The sequence below is a fragment of the Brachyhypopomus gauderio genome, chromosome 7 (genome assembly GCF_052324685.1).
Source record: "Brachyhypopomus gauderio isolate BG-103 chromosome 7, BGAUD_0.2, whole genome shotgun sequence".
Taxonomy (NCBI): Eukaryota; Metazoa; Chordata; class Actinopteri; order Gymnotiformes; family Hypopomidae; genus Brachyhypopomus; species Brachyhypopomus gauderio.
In genome coordinates this window covers 12,732,848-12,754,085 of record NC_135217.1, presented here as the reverse complement: position 1 = coordinate 12,754,085, position 21,238 = coordinate 12,732,848, and the positions used below count along the sequence as shown (strand labels likewise).

General features: G+C 43.8%; 2 protein-coding genes across 21 annotated transcripts in view; both read right to left on the bottom strand.

The window, feature by feature from the left end:
* Positions 1-2,865: 2,865 nt before the first annotated feature.
* Positions 2,866-7,476, bottom strand: atf5a (activating transcription factor 5a). The gene is made up of 4 exons (XM_077011841.1): positions 7,037-7,476; positions 5,133-5,378; positions 3,554-4,772; positions 2,866-3,196 (listed from the first exon to the last, which is right to left on the bottom strand). Exons 2-4 carry the CDS (start codon positions 5,272-5,274, stop codon positions 3,010-3,012), a joined length of 1,548 nt encoding a protein of 515 aa, XP_076867956.1. The 5' UTR covers positions 5,275-5,378; positions 7,037-7,476; the 3' UTR covers positions 2,866-3,009.
* Positions 7,477-14,571: 7,095 nt separating this feature from the next.
* phldb1a (pleckstrin homology-like domain, family B, member 1a) overlaps positions 14,572-21,238 on the bottom strand; it is a 45,183-nt gene continuing 38,516 nt past the window's right edge. For all 20 annotated transcript variants that reach the window (XM_077011807.1, XM_077011809.1, XM_077011812.1 and 17 more), the window contains 5 exons: positions 20,921-21,020; positions 20,350-20,496; positions 19,288-19,507; positions 16,542-16,627; positions 14,572-16,201 (listed from right to left, as the gene is read on the bottom strand). In XM_077011807.1, coding sequence (XP_076867922.1) covers positions 16,061-16,201; positions 16,542-16,627; positions 19,288-19,507; positions 20,350-20,496; positions 20,921-21,020 — 694 coding nt within the window. In that variant the 3' untranslated portion in view covers positions 14,572-16,060. The remainder of the gene's footprint in view (positions 16,202-16,541; positions 16,628-19,287; positions 19,508-20,349; positions 20,497-20,920; positions 21,021-21,238) is intronic.

The following is a 21,238-nucleotide window of genomic DNA, read 5'->3' as shown; positions in this document are numbered from 1 at the left end:
AGACGAAAACAGCTCTTTGCGCTATATAGTCTGAACTTGACATTGCAACGGAATAATTTTTTTATTTTCGACATCTTACAAATCTAAGGATTTTTTTAGCTCAGTCCAAACAGTAGGGAATTGTGTGCTGAACGGCAACATGGACAAATGTATTAGGCAAACACCCGCATTAGCGCAGTGCGCGCTGTGTGAATTCTGTCTACATGATGTCCACCCCCGTTCTGTTAAGCACAATGTCCACACACTTTACTAATTTTACACCAGCTATTTTATGAATGAGGGACGTTTATTTTTATGAGGGACGTCTGTTTATTTGTTCTTGACTTTTGCTGACGTTCTTTCTTTCGGGCTGCAAGTGTCTGGAGTGAGAAAAGAGCGATGAAGTGGTAAAATAAAGAATGGCGCTTTACAGTAAGTAGGCTATAATGAACATAAACAATCTCCCTGTGAAAGCATGCGTACAGTTAGTTAAGGGAAATAAAATTACACTGATTTCTAGACCCATCTGAGTACACAACCTGGCTAAGAGTCTGAATAAATTACTTGCTCACAAACCTGAACTCTAACATTTCAATACATCGGCAAAGCGGTGTACTCAGAGACATTGCTACACCTGATCATTATTTCAAATTTATAGATATTTTTAATCCTGTGCCTGTGTTTAAATAATCGACCAAGCATGATTTACACAGACAGACGCAAAAAAAATATGTAGTAGTCTTAATACTGCTATCCGTGGTCGGCATCACAAGGTTAATTTTACTAGTAAATAGTAGATGCATTTTGATGGGAAATGAGGGCGAGTGACTTAAGGACACGCGGCGCATTTAACACAGGGAGGTGTGCTCGTCTCTGCCCAGCTGTGAGAACAGCCTGAATATCTACTCCCGTGGCAAAAAAACAAGGGATTTAGTCTATCCGTTACGATTAACGTTCCCTAGTTAAGCTTCAGAAATCTCACACGCAACCATTAGCTTCGATATGCATTACTGCTGACACAAATCACTTTATTTGAATAAAAAGAATGACAGGAAAACACAAAGCAATTAACTGGAGATGTTACATCGACATGTCTCATACGAAATGACTCGTCTTGGTATTTAAGCTGGTGTGAACGCTTATAAAATAATGTGGCTCGTTTGCGTAGCTCATAAATTCGAACATTCATATCTCAACTTCACAATGTGACACATACCACAATCGGCTATATTTCATAAACATGATTGTATACCGCCAAGAGAAAGCATATCTGGAATCAATATGGTGCTTAACTCTCTCTCAATATCTATACTAGCCTACTCCTTCAGTAGGATTAAAAAATAAATGTATTGCTAGGTCTTAAAGTATACATGAAAGTTCAGGAAAATAATTTAAAATCAACCAACAAAAATATTAGGGGAGTTAAAAATGGACTAATTGGATTAGACATTTTCCCTACATTTCTTTCTTTTCATTTTTTCTTTTCTTCTTTTTCTTTTTTTTGGGTGGTCCCTTGTGTGTGTATATATATCTCAAATCTCAATACCACCTGAATGATTAACTGGATACAGTAATTGACTAAAATAGGCCATAAACATGAAAACCCTAAGACTGTTCTGGTTTGTACACAACTGTATTTGCAATTATAATAAATTACATCAATGAAAATGTTGATTAAATATTGCTTGGAAGGAAGGAACTTGAGCTGAAGCTAAATGAAAGATCTCGTAAATCCATCTCAAGCACTCTAGTGGAAATATAAAAAAGCTGTTTAACTATAAAGATTTTCTGTTCTCCCCTCCAGACACAATTTGAAATCAGAGCAAACAATCCTTATAAAATCACAAACCCTGATTGTTTTCGCAATTACAGCAGAGACGTTGAGCCAAACAGTAGTTTGTGAAATTGAAACGTCACTCCTCCTATGAAATGTCCAGGCAAAAAGGATATTTAACAGGACTTTAAAACAGGTCTTCAGCAAGAGAGATGCTGTTGTGTTCAACATGTCGTTCAAACCAAAAAACAGAACAAAAAAAGCATTCTTCTGAAAAGCCAGGAAATCTTAGGCATGCAAGACTGAAACATGAAATCAACACGCATAACATTAGGCAGTGCCATATCTTCAGCATCAAGTTACAAACTGACATACTTCCGTGACTTTGGACATTGGTTGCATACCTGAGCTGCAGGACTAACCTAAATTGGGGATTTTAAAAACAAAACATAACACAAATAAAAATCATCAAGTTCATTCTTCCTGAGGGAACATTCATTTTGGAAAGACTGATTCCCCTGAAGGTCAATATTGGTTTTGATAGAGATTGCTATTTAATCAGTGCTTAATTCCTTTTTGAGCTGATGGAAGAATTGCGCTATTGCCAAGTACTGCGAGACTGCTTAGAAATAATAATATTACTAATAATAATAATAGTAGTAGTAATAATAATAAATTATTTGAAAAAGATAATTATCTGCATTGTTATAAATTAAGGTTAGTGCAGGTCATATTCTGACATGGTGTTAAGACTATAGCCTATAGCCTTGTGTAAATGAAAAATAGTGTGCTCAGTCTGATCTTGTGTATTCAGTGCTGTTTAACATCAATCCTGAACAGGACAGGAGAAGAGGACCCGTTTTAGCTAGTCTTGGAAAAAGGAGGCCCACCCAAAAAGCCAGCTGTCATTTTAGCCATGACAGAATCACAGTGCATATTTATTTGACTTTGAGTTGGAGCTGAAAACGTGGAAGTTTGTGCTGCAGCTGTTGATGGACTTGTCAGTTTGTAACAAAAATTAAATGATTGGTTAACGTAACGTGCAATAGTACACTCCCACCCACCCGCACACCCACCCGCAAACCCACCCACAAACCCACCCGCACACCCACTCCGCCCTTCAATCCCATCCAAAAACAAGGAAAAAATAACATTCGATCAGAAAACATTCCAACGTAAAAATTCCACTCTTGTTAGAGCACTATCAGATCTACTTGCAGGACCATCATCTGTTGTCAGGGCGACCGAGCTTCAGCTCAGGCACTGCTCTCCTGTTTTAGCCGTTGACTGCGGGCCTTGTAAACCTCGATCAGAAGGTCTTTGACGTACTGGATCTCCCGCTCCACCGACTCCGCCTTGTCCCGAAGTTCTCGGTTCCTCCCTTCCAGCCCGTGAAGCTGCTCTTCCAAAGAATCTAACTCCGCTCTCTTCCTCTGGCGATACCTGTGGAAGCAAAAAATGGAATAAAAATAAATACATTTTAAAAAAATCAATTCGGTTAACATCAGCATCGTTGGTCACTGAAACTCTTGGTTCTTTATTTGTGGTCCCGGAAAAGGGTGTGGCCCATACTGTCCACGTCAGCTGAAGCTTTCTGGCCTAAACAGCCAAAGATGTCTGGAAATGCGAGATTGAATTTTGGAGCCTGACAGCAGTTCCTGCTGACTGTACTAAAAATATGCACACCTGCTTAAGGGGAATTTCCAAAATGGAGATAGAGTATAACTACGTATAACTATGAAACACACACACTCTCATGAATGTAACGTACATTCCTATGCTGACTGGCTGGAAATATACCTGTGAGCTGCCGTCTTGTTCTGATCTCTCTTCTTCTGCTTGCGCTCTCCTTGACCGCCCTCCATGATCGAGACCTCCAGCTCCGGTTTCAAGATGCAGGGCTCCTCTTTGAGCGAGCGGACCCCTCGGGGGCAAGGGGCGCCCATGTCCTGGCCATGCCTGTCACCGCTCAAGCAGTCAGGGCCTTGACCCTCCAGAAAGCCACAGTGGAACTCGCCATGTTGGCGATGCAGCTCCGTGCCCTCCGCTTTCACCGGCTCGTTGATGGCCCCTAGGAAGTTGTGGTAGGCCTCTTCTTGGGGCGCTCCCTGAAGAAAGCAGGCTTCGCTGGACTCGGTCTTCCAGGGGGCGCCGGCTTTGACCGTGTCGCTGATGCTAGTCTTGGCCTCGCTCATCATCTCCATCTCCGCACCTCCGGCCATTCCATTTAGGTTGACTTCCCTGATGCCATACATCGCCATCTCTTCTTTCTTGTGGGGGACTGGAAGGGGCCCGCTAAAGCCATAGCTGCCGCTAACAACCTTGCTTATGCCGATGGCCTCTTCTGTGTAGCGGCAGGTCTTCTCTTCTTTGGGTAAAATGGCGCACCTTCTGATCTCCACCGCACTGCCCAAGCAGTAACCTTTGCCCACCACACGTTCATCCTCTATACAGCTGTAGCTCCCACCAAGCGCAACAGCTGGGTTACCTGAGGTATTTCCTTTGGAACTCCAGATGCTATTCTCATAGCCTTCACTCACCCTCACCCCATCGGAAACTCTCTTGCGGCCGCAGACGTTACCATTGGGGCGGCTGCAACTGTAAGGGGCGTGTCTAGGAATCTTGGCTCGGCCAATGGGACCCCCACAAAAGCTCAGCAGGTCTAGTTCCCCAGTTGCTAGGGTAACAAGTAGAGGGCTGGATTCTGATTGGCTAGAAGCAGAATATGATGCATAGGGCAACTGGTAGTACGATGGGGGACCCACTGGCGGTGGCCCTTTGTCGCATTTGCCCAGTTTGGAGGCTTTCTCTGGGAGCGGGTCAGACAGGAAGTAATCCTCCAGCTGAGCAAGCTCTTCCTGCAGCAGAGAGGTCATGACCTCCAAATCAGAGGGCACCTGGATGTCATGCTGAAGGGGCGAAGGGGGAAGGGATGCATTGGGGGAGGGAGAGGAGTGAGGGGTCGGGAGGTATGAGGAGAAATCCACTTCTTCCGTCATCCAGTCACTGAGACCATCACCTATTAGAAAAAGAGAAAATAAACAAAAATTGTAAATTTAATGCATTGTCTAAATTGCAAAATAGTCGTTTACAAAAAAATAATAATAACAACGATTGACAACATTCGCACGATTTAATGTTTTATATTTTAGTATTTTGTTAAAAATGAATACGCATGATAAATAAGAGTTCGGAAAGCAAAAGCGTTAAAATTCATAGCATCAGTGTAGCTCCAACCAGTTCAAACATACACCAAAACCAATTTAAAACACACACACATTGGTAGTTTTACTCACTGTTCAAGGAGAAGGAAATGTGCTGCAGTGCGGTGCCCACCTGAAACTGGGAAAAATAAAAAACTGTACTCACTGCAACTCACCAATTAAGTGCTGGCTCTCCTCTAGCCCCTCCCCTCTGCGCCTCTCCAATTGGCTGTGGTTAGCCTGTGGGTGAGAGAGAGCGAGGGGGTCTGACGGGCAGCCAAGTAGAGTCTTCCAAATGGGTGCTGACATTGCCGTCATCCTGTCGGTTGGTCCTACGATTCAAACGGCCGAGTTTACGGTGCACAATCGTGTAGTTTGAGAGTTGAGCCACGGAAGACAGGGCTGGGTAAGCATTATGAAACCTAAAAATAAGGAGGAGAGATCGATCAGTGCCGGCTAGCTGAGAGCATCACTTACGGTGGCACGAGTCAGAGATGATGGCACGATTTTTTTGTTTGTTTGTTTCTTTTAGTGTTTGTTAAACTAAAGCAGAAGAGAAAAATGGCGTTGTCGAGAGGAAACCCCTTTTTGCCAGGGTTTTCCTCTTCTGACCTACATAATTTCGTTCTCGATATTTTTTTTAAGCCACTGACAACCCAAAACAGTAACCACAATTAGACAATTGCATCTGCTACAATTACACACAAAATTGATGAGGTAAATCATAGTGCATTCATTCTGGCGTCACTCAGGAAACATCTGTGACTGTCATGGGACCAATTTAGACTACCACTAGACCTGTTCCATCCATCTCAGTCTCCTGTGTCCACTTAGGAACCTCAGCCGAGATCCCAAAGAACCAAGTGGAAGCTCGATCTGTGCCCAATAAACTCACAGCAGTACCCAAGACAGAGACTCTGCTTTAACCACCACTGACATTACTAGCAACGGATAAAATTACCATCATTACCAATTAAATATTAATAGCTTGAATACGATCATCCCCTATTAAATCAGTTGCTAGAGTAACACAATTACCCAGTTAAAGGAGGTGAGGGTGGTATTAGTGCAGTACTAATGCAAGTCCTCTTAAAACTGCTGATACAGCCTCTAAACACTCCAGCCGCCCCACACTCTACAGTAGAGTGTGTTTTTTGTTTACAGCCTAACCTCAGACCCCAAAGACAGCAGACTCTATTGTTAGCCACCATGCTTGGCTTAGCTCTGTAAACTGCCAAACAGCAGTTGCAATTCAGAGGGATAAAAAATCTAGCAACATTACATGCATTATGATTAGAGATAAGAGTGAAATCCCTCTAGACATATGGCAGGTGCATAAGCCACTGAACTGTATGTCGAGAATCTCGACGCGCACGTGGGATGCAGCCAATGACGTAATGCAAGGTGTCAGTTCCTCTACAATGCCCTAAACTGATTCTCCCTTTGTTTTCGACTTGATCAGCCTCTTTCTATTCTCGAGGGCAAGCAGCAAAAAATAAACTGTTAAAAATATAGCTAGCCATGAAACAAGGACAGTCACTTAAAAATATCACACAGAAAACTTTTTCATAGAATGAATAACGATGGCATCATATGGTCTCAGTGCTCTCAGCCGAGCTGTTCGTAGTATTACTGCTTTAAGAGGTCGCTAATATCATGCTGACAGCCTACAGACCACATTATATTTATAGCACACACACGCAAAATACTTTCAACGCAGGCGTTCTGCCATTACAAGGCTGTTTAGACAGTTAGCAACATCAATAATGAACTGATCTAATAAACTTTAAAAATAACTCTCGATAAGTAACAAGATAATCCGAAGCACCTAGTATGAAGTTGCTAAACAGCGCCATATATGTAGCAACAGTTGAATGACCTGGTAGGAAAGTACCTGAAACTTTCCCCATCGCCTAAATAAGCCTCCAGGTTCAGAATACACCAGCCTACTTCATATGGCAACAGACAGAGCAACACAAGAAAGACCCAGCAGTGTTCAATATTCCACATGCACAGAAAATGGAGACACCTGGCTAAAAACTCTGAACATGACACAAAGTAACAAGCAACTTTCACTTACTCCATTATTGCTGAAAATGGTTTTGAGTTTTGGGGTGCGTTGCTACAGCAAAGCACGTCACTTCTCGAGGGTCGACGATGTTGCTGAATTAAAAAGCCATTTCTCCTTCGGAGCGTCCCGGACAGAAGTGGAGCTGGTCCTGCTTTGTTGTGATGGAGTTGATGACTGAGAATCAGCTAATTGAGTGAAAGCATCAGGTCACCCACACCTAGCAACCAGCTGCGTCACGCGGTCAGCCTCCGGTACTGTAGATTCCTCCGCCTTGAACGCACTAGTCTTGGACGTGTTCCTCCCCTAGTAAACAACGCCCACATGATATGGGTTTACATTTGCAGGGTCCGGAGACGTATAGTGCCATGACAAGTCAAATGAGAATGGGTTTATCGATGTTATTATACAGCTTGTGAAAAGCAGATGGTTCTTGACATCCATAAAGTACGTAGACTATATAGTGCGTTAGCTAAGCATGTTCATCCATTCACTGTTTATTCAAAAGGCGAATACATTATCATATTGTGTGGTTTCAAAGGGACTATTTAATTTCCTACATCGAGGAAGAACACTTTTGCTACCCAGGAGATGCATGGCTATTGTTGCAGGTTAGTTGCATCAGCGCTGTAAGCCGTTCGCAGATTCGCCAGATGTAGTAAACCCGCCGTGCTGCGATTGGTTGGAGACCTTTCCTCGGCTTATCTGATTGGCTGGTGGGAGTCAGTGGATTTTCAGTTTACCGCTCTCTGTGCACATGTTCCACGTAAACATCCCGGGAGTAGACTAAATCAGCGCTGAAGTTTCATACACCCAACCAAAGTACAATAAGACTTGGGTTTTAACGCCTCTTTCTGATTTGATATAGCTTATACCTAAGTTAACTTTGTTTGGCACCTTGGATGTTGTTCTCATAGCAACATTTTAAATAAATGTTTTTATCGAACCTACACTTTTAATATTTGTTCATTTGATGCTTATTCGAGTATTGGTGGATTTTATGTTGCACATGAAGAACGTGTTCATTTGGATGAACCATTAACAATCGACAATCTACAGGGATGTTGTAACATCTTAAAACAGCGAAAAGTAGGAGAAAGAGTTTGCGAAAAAAAACACTAATGACACAAAATGGACCAGTTCCAGTTTCTGAATGTTGTTTTCCCCCCGTGGGTCTAACAGGTGAATCTTTAATTCATGGCATCAGCATGTCTACTGTTGCCTTCGGCTACGAGCGCTTGCACCCTTAACCCGAGTGCTTTATGTGGCACATAAACACGCTCTCCACATATAGCACTAATGTTAACTGAGCCGTGGGGGACACTAGCCACACCAGCAACTTTTCTCAGGTGATCTACCTTGCGCCGGCGTATTATTGTATAGGCTAGCTGAGAGCATGTATCTGTCCTTTAATAATGCTCCGTTCGCTTCTTTCTTGGTCATTTTCAACGTTAATATCAACGTCGCGTTCTCTGTTTCATCAGCTCAGTAGTAGTGTAGTAGTAGTAGTAGTGGCGCGTGCGTAGCGTGTTTCATTCAGTTTTTACTCAGTGTGTGTGTGTCACGCTAAAGAGACACTGGCACCGCTTTTCGGGTCGTAATCTGTTACAAAGTCTCAAGCCACGTTAAGTCTATACCCTATTAAACGCTTATAATTACGTTTAATAACGGTTATGCGAAGAGTCAGTCTTTGTTTTTCCCGTCTCAGCAAATCCTAAAGCTGATTGAAGGAGCTATGTCTTCCTGTTGCTATAGTAATAGCGAACACTGCCCCCTATTTTAGACATGTTTTCTGGTTGCTGTTGCCATGGGATTTGCAATGCGCGCGCGCGCTCCCTCTCCTGGCCTGTGTTTTTCACAGTTTTGTCTCTCTAGTCTGCCAAGTGACACTCCCTGAAAAGTTGCTTTGTTTTTAAATACATTGTTGCAACAAGTAGACTATGGAAATGTGATGTCGTGTTAACATATTTGACTTTATTTAGACAGTAATAGAGGAATCATTACGTACTCGTCCGACTGCACAAAAATTAGTGCGTAACAAACATTTTGAAAATGGAAAAAAAAACATCAGCAAGAAAAGATGCTGAGAGGAAAATGGAGATGTCATCCTTTAAGAAGAACTAAAGCTAGACGTTTAGTTTTATAGTATGGTATATAAAACTCGATCATACTGTTCAACCTGCACTGTTTCCAATAAGCATAAGAGACCTAACCCTTTGGTGTGAGGGTTAATGTCTTCAAGGCCACGACACTGATTTATCCAACTGAACCCCAATGGCTTAACTAAGCATACCGCGTAAGCAGACAACGGTGGGCTTAAAGCGATAATAAAAACAAATGGCATTTGCATTGACACCTGCGGAAGACAACATCGTTCAACACTGATGAGAATGTGCTTTTGTTTACGCCCGACTGCTCCTCACAAAATGAGGCGGCTTCTCTTGTGGCGCGTGCTGTCTCCAGGAGCAGTCAGGGCGCGCGGATCAAAGCGCGCGCTTCTGAAGGCGCTGTGATACTGTAATTCCTCTCGTAAGTCGGTTCAGCCTCGGAGTTGTAAAAGTGAGGCCTGATGCAATCTTCGTGACCGCGGTCGTAACGTAGACGGCAGTGAGATAATAATGGTTGTTGAAGTGTGGGATCTCTCCCAGGAAAGCGCTGACTCTCCCTTCTCGTCGCGCATTAATTGGTCCATAGGGGCGCCCTGTTTGCGCAAAGCGTGAGAGAAAGTCAGCAATACACACATGGGTACCTCGGTTATTGACGGCTCTAAGGTTAATGCTGTGGGTGCATCCGTATTTACTTACCGTGTGCATTGAGACGTTTTTTTTTACTTACAATGTTGTTAAACAATAGCTGATGCTGCACATGTTGCGACAGTTGTAGACGCGCTTGGAGGCCTACTGCACTTCGCCGTTGATTAATCGGAGATTGTAAAGGATTAAAATCACTCCTTAAAGGAGTAAATCTGTTTGTTCTTTTAAACCCAGCTGCCCATGCGATGATTGACTCAAATACACTCACGCACTTATCTAATGGTGAAAGAGTCTCGTTTTTCCAAGGGAGAGTTTACCATACATAGGAGCGATAAATAATTGAATTGCTAAACTTCACGAAGAGGCCCTCGGAGCCTTTTATGTATGTTTGTTTGTTTGTTTGTTTTATCTGGCCAATGAGAAGTGCCCCCTCAAGCTCAACGCGCGCGCGTTAGAACGAAAGTGAGGAGAGGGTGAGGGAGCAAGCGCAGCATGCCAAGTTCATGTATGGCACATATTAGTAGCGGTTACATCACAATTTCATCACCATCTCTCTCGGAATTCATCGTTGTCTCTAAGTTCTTTTTTTCTCACTCCCTTGCACATTCGATCAAAACATTTGAAGTTGGAGAATGACTTGATTCTGTATCAAACGGCTAACCATACAGTGTGTTTTTGGAACAATGGGGACCGGGCGAGAGAAATCTCAGCAGTATTTTCTTTTATTTCATTTCCCTTACTCAAGTAGTGTTTCTGGGGAATTTCACAAAATAAGCAATACGTCTCTTTACCCGAACTGCTAATTTTTATTTATTTATTTTTGCCCGCAAAGAGCACCCACAGATCACATTTCGAGTCTAAGGAGTCTATTTAAACAAACACTCAAGTTTGTTATAATGGGCGATTAACTAATGGCCCGTGTGCTGCATGAGAAGCACAGTCTAGTTTGTATGCAAGCATGGCACTGATTCTAACGGACTGTGCCTTGGAGAAGTGGAAAAAGAATTAAAGTCGGTTGATTCTGAGTGAGCCCGTTTGTCTCGCCGGTCCCGCGGGACTCGCCCGTCTCGCATTTCAAACTTAAACAGCAAGGTGAGGTAGAGAGAAAAAGGCACTCAAGGACAAGCTCGCGGTCTTTTTTTTGTGCGAAGCATTTTTGGTGTCGTTAATTATATTTCCCTAGATGGTTATTCTACATGTTAAAGGGTAACTTCACAGGTATATACACTTGAACGTAATTTGTTTGTGTGTCAGTGTGCGTATGTGTGTTGAGACTTGCTGTCTGCCTGGTGTTTGCACATACTGTACTTGTGGTCCAAAGCTACGGAGTCCCATCTTTCACTCATGTAGGGATGTTAGTCACTTGAAGATAGCTTCAAAGTCATACTTGACTCCCACATGGCCGCCAATGTCAAACGCAGCGGCTCAGCAACTGTCATATCAACTCCAGCTTGAGAGGATTGGCGGAGCCTTCACACTCCCCTGGGCCTTGAGGCATGAGTCACTGGGTAGGTTTATGTCCTGTAAATATCCAGGTTTCATTCACAAACTATTTTGCATTGTTTTTTAAACTGAGCTTTAGTTTATGACTATTTGCTACTGTGTGTTGTGATTACAGGTCAGGTTGTTTTACACTGATGTTTTTTACACTTAGCAGAACCATTTAAACACAGCACATTTTTTTTTTCTGCTCATCCCAGGGCACTGTGGTATTTGGAATTTCTTGTGTTACTGTTTCTTTTGGTAAGCGTGCTCTGTTGCAGTCACAAAGCAAAAAGATAAGGCTTAGCTGTAGACTTTTGTTCTTGGATTCTCTGTGTCAAGAGGACATGGCTGCCAGAAGTTCAAGTAAGGCGTGTTATTATGATGTCAAAAAGATTTAAATTTGGTGTCATATAGATGATGGTTAAAAAAAGACTGAATAAAACAGAACTGCTGTGATTGGGTAAAGCATCAACAAGAAGCATTATTGACCTTGGAAAAGGCATACAAGGTGATAGATCAAGAAAGACTGCTAGTGCATGCTAAATACTGCTATAGGATAGTTAAAGACTGCTAGAGGGTGTTTAAAGACAGCTAGAGAATGGTTAGAGGCTGTGAGTGCATGCTAAATGCTGCTAGAAAACATGTAAAGACTACTAGAGGATGGTTAAATACTGCTAGAGGATGGTTAAACACTGCTTGTGCATGCTAAATGCTTCTAGAAGATGGGTGAAGACTACTAGAGGATGGGTATAGACAGCTAGAGGATGGTTAGACTGCTAGTGCATGCTAAATACTGCTAGAAATGGGTAAAGACTGCTAGGGGATGGTTAAAGACTGCTAGTGTATATGCCAAATACTGCTAGAGGATGGTTAAAGACTGCTAGAGGGTGTTTAAAGTCAGCTAGAGAATGGTTAGAGGCTGTAAGTGCATGCTAAATGCTGCTAGAAGATGGGTAAAGACTACTAGAGGATGATTAAAGACAGCTAGAGGGTGGTTAAATACTGCTAGAGGATGGTTAAAAACTGCTAGTGTATGCCAAATACTGCTAAAGGATGGTTAAAGACTGTTAGAGGATGGTTAAAAACTGCTAGTGCATGATATAGACTGTTAAGTCTGCTAGACAATGTTTAAAGACTTCTAGATGATGGCTATTAAAGACTTGCTAATGACTACTTGCTAAAAGGAAAAGATAACAAGGCAATGGTAACAACTGCAAGGCAACATAAAAGACTGCAAGGCAATGGCTCTTAGAGTTGCAAAGAGAAGCACTTGAGCCAGGTGATGAATTTACACAGGGCATATTTAGATGCTGAAAAAGTAAACACACAAATCCCCAGAGGATACACAGTGAGATAAAAAACCCCACTAGATTGTAGGGACTGAACAGGCCACTGCAGTTTGCTCAGAAGAAAGACAGAGATTATCATTTAATAGCATGTTGGAAGATGCAAAGTGGGTAGAGAAAATGGAGCTCAAAAACAAATGAACACAGGATTACAATCTACCACTCGAGCTGAAAAAAGGCGGCACTTGGGCATGTATGATAGCCACTGGAGCTAACTAATCATCCCAGATGGTTTAATCAGCAAGATGAATGCTTTAAAAGTCTTGTCTGCTCAGATATGTAAATGACTCAAAAGTCCTTGAAATTCACTTTATCACACAGCAGGGTAATGACACTACCCTGGCAGCCAAGGAGATTTTCAGGGCCACAAAGTATTGTGTTGACTGGCAAAGTCAATTACTCAATCTAAATCAGACAGAGCATGAATTGCGCAGCCTGAAAACGAGCAGCCTGAAAGCTGTGAGCCCCCGAAACCAATGGTAATTAACGATGAATAAACAGTAACACATTATGATTGCCATACAGGCCTGAAAGGGCATCACTAGGGAAAACGTATACAAGAGGTTTCAGAGGTCATTTCATCCAAAGGACAGATACATGGATGTCACATTGAAAGTAATGTCACAACACAGCTCAAAATGATGCGGCTACAGTATAATTTCTAAATTGATTATTTATTTTAAGTTTAATTCTGGCAGATATTGTGTCCTTTCAGGAGTTTACAAACCAAGGATTTAAGGGTTACTTTACAAATAAAATATTTTCCCGTAGAGCCCATGGTGAAACATAGAATTTTCTTTGTACAACTGAACTGGTGAAAAGATTAATCATAGAAATAAAGTCTACAGAAATAAAGTCAAAATTAATTAACAACAGGCAAGATTATTTGTGTTAAATAGCACTCGTGCTTTATTTTATTCTTTCATGTTATCTTAAACTGTTCTAATAATAATTTTAAAGCAAGATTAAATTGTAACAAGTGATGAATTAATTGGTAAGGCTCCGCCACAGACAGATGGGAACGTTAGAGAACTGATGACATTTGTAGCTGCACATTTAACTATTGTGGTAATGATCGGGCACAACGCGATGGAGAAAACAAGCCCTGAGCCTCGGGGCCCCAGCCGAACACAGAGCGGAACGGAGATACAGCCTCCACATCTGGCGCTCCAAAACTTCACTCTGAGACGAGCAGGAGCGTGGTGTGGGAAATAGTGCCCTCTTGTGGCTTGATAAATGAATTATATCCTTTACAGATAGAAATCAATAGTCTGTAAACAAGAGGGTACGCCGTATATAGCGACATTATATTGCTTTTTGTACTTTTAACCCAGAGTGTAAAATTTAGCCTACAACTACGCAAAATCTAGTTTATATTGACGATAATGTGGCTCTCAAATAGAGGTCTGTGCCAATTATTTTTAACCTACAGGTCTAACACCTGTTGGATATTTTTATTCACAAGTCATAGACAGGCTAATGAACGGCTATTAACACCTATACCATCGTACAATTATTACAACGTCGTATTATTTAACTGTACTGAGATTAGCTCGAATGATTCACACCGTTGGGATTCGTTTTACTATTATTAGTTTTAGTTTGTGCCTTTGGCTAAAAGTCCACCAGAAACATTAGTTGGGCGGGAGAGACGTGTGTCCTACGAGAGCTCAAACGCTGCTGAGAGCGAACAGCTGAAGAATGACGCGCGGGTCTCCGAGCACGAAATGGCGCAGTAAAGTAAAATTCTCAGGACGATCTTGTTCATTTGTGAATTAACAAAACCGATTGAGCAGAAATGACAAAAGACTTTCCATTAAGTTAACAAATTACTGTAAAAATGAAACCTGCAATATAGACATCTAGCTATTATTTTCATATATTTTATATTACTTTTAATAATATTCTCAATTATTCCATCATGAAAAACTGATATTTGAACAAAATTTGAAAATACAAAGTATTTTGTTATGTGTTTTATTTGGGCCTGATGTACGCACAGTTTTCATTACAGCTTATAAGTATAAATATAGCCCTGTATGGCCTGTGTGTGTACTCCAGGAGATTATGTTAGTATACTGCTTTGGTCGAACTGAACGAAGCTGTAATCCAGAAATACTGTATATTGCTAGTGAAGTTACACAGTTATCAAGAAGCCCAAACATCTTTCATCAAATTATATATTATATTTCTATATATTTTATATGCCTTGGGAGGGACTATGTAATAAAGCATTAGCCTGTAACTTAGTTGTGGAGAACTGTAGTATTTTACAAACCCTGAAGAGGAAGGAGCTTCCTGGCAAGGCACATGGGGCCAGTTCCACAATGATAACAGCCACAAACGTTCATCTAACGGCTGCAGACTCCTGTCATGCATGGACAGAACGAGCTAGGAGACATAACGGTAACCTTTGGTAAGTCTTTTGCTGTAATTACAAACACTAATAAACAAAAACTGTTACCAAAGAACCCCAATTATAGAAAAAAAACTCAAAATTGAAAACAAAACAGAAAACCTGGTCCCCACCAAACAGATTTTGTATCAGCAATGAGAACAAATCCATCCGCAAGCATACTGCTTCTTGTTTCTAAATATAAAACATTGTATTAAAAAAAATAATTAAAAAACAGACAGACGACATACGTAACAGCAGTGTAATAACATATGGCCAAAAATCGATACTCTTGAGAACAAATACAGGAGAGCTGCAGTTTTTCAGTATCTCATGACCAAAATACCTGAATATATATAGAAATGTAGAAATCACCAGCAGAATTTTTTGTTTTCGTGGTATTTATTTTGTTATGCCAGTACAAACTGGTAACTGACATCCGCAGGTTTTACTGCATTACAATGAACTACTGCAGCTTTCTGTCAGTTTGGGCCCCTGATATTCATGAGGATTATGAGTTAATGCAGCTTGATGTGTATGATATGCAAAAAGACAAACAAACAAACACACTGTTAATAACCCGCAAACATAATGCAAAGTGTGAGTGTCAAAATGGCAGTAGAAAGCATCACTGATTTTAAATATTTGACAGAAGAAAATAAGATTTTTGTTTTCATGTGTTCAGAGTTCCCTTTGTTAAATGTTGAAGGCAAAGTCATACAATGGTAATGTAGGCATAAACAGACCCAAACTAACGGTGGAATACCTGTGATTTTGCTACAGAAATGGTAGAATAATAAAAAGATCAGGCTACATAATTATTTCTCTTGCACCACTGTTTTTGGAGCACCGTGACATCTGCCCAGCGATAGCAGAAGAGCGGACCCCTCCAGCCAAGACGCATCTGTCCAAATTCGGTCCCATCCAGATGACACAGAAATCTGTCAGCGCGGGCAGTCCTGGCGCTGCTGAGGTCCAGAAAAGGGCCGTGCGACTCCCACGGGACCGAGTCCCTGTCTGCTCTCTCGTGCCCGCGGTGGTCAGGCCCCTCCTCTCCTCAGGTCATGAACTGTGTGTAACCCTCGGCGCCCGTCACCACGACGTCCATCCATATGCGCATGGCCTCCGGGGAAGGGGCCACCATGAAATAGAGGCGGTCGTGGGTCTTCACGCAGAAGGTCAGGGCGGGATTGGGACTCTGTCGGGGACAGGGGCGGAGACACGGCGCGTGAGACAGAGCTGCGGACGGAGACGGAGGCGACGGGTGAATGGCGAGCGGAGCGGCCCGACAGAACCGGGCCTCCGTCTGCCGGCTGCCAGTGGGGTGGTTACAACGGGACGCCTGTGGTTAAACATTCACAGGGTCACCGGGGGTCACCAGAGATACTGCCAGGCCCCCATTAAAGCCGGAGAGGTTTGACCTCCTGGCACCGAACCTCAATGGCAGCATGTAAACGCAGTGTGGTGGTAATAGTGTGTGTGTGTGTGTGTGTGTGTGTGTGTGCGTGCGTGGGGGGGGTGTTACACACTCTGATTACCTTGGTGGCACTACGCAGATGGTCGTAATACACCTCCTCTATGGCCTGGAAGTAAATGACACCCTTCAGCTTGGTTTCGTGTTTATCTGAGAACAGAGAGATTTAAATGGTAAATGGCATGAATGGAACAAAAAAAGGCTCCATAGCCAAAAATAACCTAGAGGCTTTATTCCCATCATAATTTGTTGGATTTCAAGTGTTTTTAGAAATAGGAACAAGACATTTGAAAAGCACTGAAAACACAGACAGCTGGGAGTTCAAACGCAGGTCAGTAACTCAGTGTTTAATTACAGCAATTGCCAGCAAATTAGTTAACACCCGAAACCCGCGCGCCAGTTTATCAGTGGAAAAGGGGGCTGCTCCCTTCACATGGACGGAGTGACGACTACGACTCAATTAAAGCGGAGCAGCAAGGTAAAGACGAGCAGATGGGTGGAGGTGTGAAGGCCACCATGTTTACAGTTCACATTACATGTAGTCATTTGCATTTGCACTTGTGGTGCCACTGTGGAAGATGTTTTATTTACAGCCAACATAAATGTGTCAAAATCCGTGATGATGCAGGGAGAAAGCTTTGCACATACAGTATAGGTTAACATACATTATACACACACACACACACTCTACATTCACATATAGTATAGGTTTACATACACTATACATACACACTACATTCACATATAGTATAGGTTAACATACACTACACGCACTCTACATTCACATACAGTATACATTTACATACACTACACACACTCTACATTCACATACAGTATACGTTTGCATACACTACACACACACACACACACTCTACATTCACATATAGTATACATTTGTATACACTACACACACACTACATTCACATATAGTATAAGTTTGCATACACTACACACTCACACACAATACATTCACATATACGTTTACATACACTACACACATGACATTCACATACTGTATACGTTTGCCTAAAACACACACACACACACTACAGCCGCATACAGTATACGTTTACATACACTACACACACAATACGTTCACATACAATACACTCACATACATTACACACACACACACTCAGATATAATACACACTCAGACATTATAATTTCACATACACTACACATTCACACACACTATCCATTTACATACACTACACATTCACCATACATTCAAATACACTACACACTCAGTAAACATTCACACACACTATACAGGAATATATAGCACATATTCCTTCAGTCACTCTCAGCGCAAACCCAATGGCCGCCCGCAGGAAGCCATAATTCTAAAGAATCTCCTCTTGTTAAGCGGAAGCCAGATTTCTTCTTCTCAAGGGAATCTCATGGGCAGCGAGCTGGAGGACCTGTGAGGACCTGTGAGGTGCCACAGCTGCTAATCCCGCTCACACCTGTATCAGTGCTCGCGATTCAACTGCCTCCTTTCAAACCCGTCTCCCCTGTTTACGTTTGTTTGCTTTCACGTCCCCCATTTCATTACCCAAATGTGCTTAGTAACGTGCTAAATTGTTTGTCGTCCCCCCCCCCCCCCCCCCTCCCCCACCGTTTCTGAACGAGTTGTAAGTCTGGTTTTGTTAGTCACGACCAAGCCGGGGGTAAATCTCCCAACACTACCCCCTCTAAACCCCACCACCACCCCCTCCCCCTTCAAACGCATGGCTGGAGAAAGTATTGCAGTTTATTTCATCATCATCATCACTACTACTAACATGGGGAGTGAGGGGGTGAAAAGGCTACACACATGAGCTACGCGTGTGTGTAAGAAAGAGAGACCGAATGCAAGAAAGGCGGGACAAGCGTGTGTGTGTGTGTGTGTGTGTGTGTGTGAGTGTGTGTGTGAGTGAGCGTGTGTGTGAGTGTGTGTGTGTGTGTGTGTGTGTGTGAGTGTGTGTGTGTGTGAGTGTGTGTGTGAGCGTGTGTGAGTGAGCGTGTGTGAGTGAGCGTGTGTGTGTGTGAGTGTGTGTGTGAGTGTGTGTGAGTGAGCGTGTGTGAGTGAGCGTGTGTGTGTGTGTGTGTGTGTGAGTGTGCGTGTGTGTGTGAGTGCGTGTGTGTGTGTGTGTGTGTGAGTGTGTGAGTGTGTGTGAGTGAGCGTGTGTGTGTGTGTGTGTGTGTGTGTGTGAGCATGTGTGTGAGTGTGTGTGTGTGAGCGTGTGTGTGAGTGTGTGAGTGTGAGTGAGCGCGCGTGTGTGTGTGTGTGTGTGTGTGCGCGTGTGTGTGTGTGTACAGTGAGGAGAATGGCAGAGACGACGCGCGTGACCGTGATCCTGACTTCAATACGCGGCGGTAATGAAGGTGGGTCACGGGCTGTGGAGTTGTCGCGTTGCCTAGCGCCTGACCTCGGTGACGGTCACGGCCATTTTCACCACTGGTTCTGTTATTTAAAATTAAGCTGTATTCAAAATGGGATGCGGACGGAAAGGGACCGTCAACAAAATCCTTCACGTCTCTACATGGCATCTCTAATCCAGGCACCGATGCTGCCTTTGCCAGATCTTCTTTTGCTGAAAAACATTTGAAGCAACACAAACCGATATGCGTTTCTGGAACGCAGCAGTGAGATCTTTGTTAAATGAAACGAGGGAAATGGTTGCCATCCTGTGTTCAACCACAGTGGATGAAAACTTTATTTAACATTATCAGATCGGGGGAGGGGGAGGATTATTGGGGGAGGTTGCCAGCACGTAGACAAGAACTCCTCCCGGTTACTGAGATGTTCACTGGGTCGGTACTCACCCACGTAATAAGAGAAGGTCCTCTTTAAGCGGTCGAAGACAAACCAGCGCTTCTTCCAGGACTTCACCTTGCCGCCCATTTTGACCAGGTGGCCTTTGCACATCTTCTCCGTGACGATGACGTAAGGGCAGGTGTCCACACAGTGGCCTGCCGACTCCACGTGGGAGCGCAGGTCAAACTCCTCCTTCCGGATGGGCAAGTAGCGCGTCATTGGACGAGCCTAAGTAGAGCAGAGTCAAGATTTAGATGTGTGGCCAATCACAGAGGAGCTGCAGCAAGATATTTACATTTACATTTTTAATACTGTTAAAAAAAATTTCCCCAGGATGGTATAGGCATTAATTAATAAGAAATATACAACACATTTATTTCATACAGATGTACATAAATATTCAAAATAACAGCATATCCATAAGTTATTAATTTCATAATCAGAATTCATGAATTGTACAAGTGTTTTTGAACCACCCACATACAGTGATTTTTTAGTAGCAGTTTCACAAGCTCCTCACTAAACAGATTCCCCAAATGTCCTCTATTGTGTGGACGGCTCAGGACCCAATGGGAAGGGAGCGTGCGCACGCGTCCGACGGTATTGCCCTGCCCTCTGTAATTCCTCTCCTCCCGCCCCTCCCTCCTCTCCTCCTTTCATCTCTACCGCGCGTCTTCCTCCTGCCATCTGTGTGTGCGCGTCTCCTCTGCCCGCAGCACGCCGTGTTGCTGGAGCCGAGCTCCTCCTGCATCAGCGCGTCGCTCACCTTCATGTTACCCCCCCCATCCCCCAACTTTACTTCCACCCCCTCTGGCAACTGGTGGGAGGACCTGATAAAGACTTCCTGCTCCTGTTTCTGGCTGCTCTCCGTGTGAGGCCACTGACCTCAGGGCTGGAGGTGAGGGGGGTGAGGGGGGGTTTAGCCCTCCGGTTCACCATTTAAATCTCCGGGTTGCCCGGCTGGCTCTGCTGATCTGAGATCAGTGTTGCCAGCCTGCCTCTTCAGAGCAGACATGGCCCCTACAGGGCTGCCGTGCTCGTGTGTGCCCAGCACGTGGACCCGTGCTGACCTGGGAGCAGTGTTTCTCCCTCAGCTTGACCTCCTCGTCCACCAGCCTCTGCCGGTGCGCCGTCTCGTCCTGCAGCCTGCGCTCCACCTCCTCGCGCCTCCTCCTCTCCTCCTCAAGCAGCTGCCTCCGCACCAGCACCTCCCTCTCCTGCCAGACGGAGAAGGGGAAATGAAGAGAGACAGCAGAGACAGAGAGAGAGAGAGAGAGCACGCAAGACAGAGAGGAGAGGAAAAAGAGAAAGCGCCAGAGACAGACAGACGGAGAGACAGAGCAGCATTGAACTCACAGCGAGAAGATAAAACAGGCTGACGGGGAAAAAAACATTTGCAAAAGCACACAGTGAGAAGTGGCGGGGGATGTATGAAAAAATCATTTGGCGGGAGAAAGTCAATATGTGTATTACTGTAGCGGAGCTTGTTAAGAGCCCGGCTTTCATGTCACTCACTCTTTGTAGGTGAGGAACTATTGTCAGCGCCGAGGAGGCGGAGGGGAGAGCGAGAGGAGTTCTGTGCGTTTGAAATTCATGAGAGAGATTACATTGCGCAGACAATTAAAGTTTAACGGGACTCACGCGACTCTCCAGCAGCCGGGCTTTCTCCTGCTGTGCCTCCATCAGCATCTTCTCCATCTCCTCCAGCCGTAGAGCGGCCAGCCCGCCAGTGCCACCGCCGCTGAGACACACAAACACCCCGCGCCCGTTAGGGTTGTTCTTTTACCGTTGGGCCAGAGAGTGTGAACACGGCGCTGGCCCGTTGGAGGTACGGGTGTAGGAGAACACCCTCCACGCCTCCACCTTTCCCCTTCGGTTGGCCGTGTTAAGATGGGGCGCTGGGGCACGTCTGACCTCAGTTATGCTTGTTCTACCCCGTCAAAGACATGAAGCTGTTCG

Coding starts and splice junctions, on each gene's coding strand:
- atf5a (XM_077011841.1), bottom strand. CDS start 5,274: ATGACGGCAATGTCAGCACCCATTTGGAAGACTCTACTTGGCTGCCCG. Junction 4,773..5,132: donor GGAGAGCCAGCACTTAATTG/GTGAGTTGCAGT, acceptor TTTTTCTAATAG/GTGATGGTCTCAGTGACTGG. Junction 3,197..3,553: donor AACAAGACGGCAGCTCACAG/GTATATTTCCAG, acceptor TTGCTTCCACAG/GTATCGCCAGAGGAAGAGAG.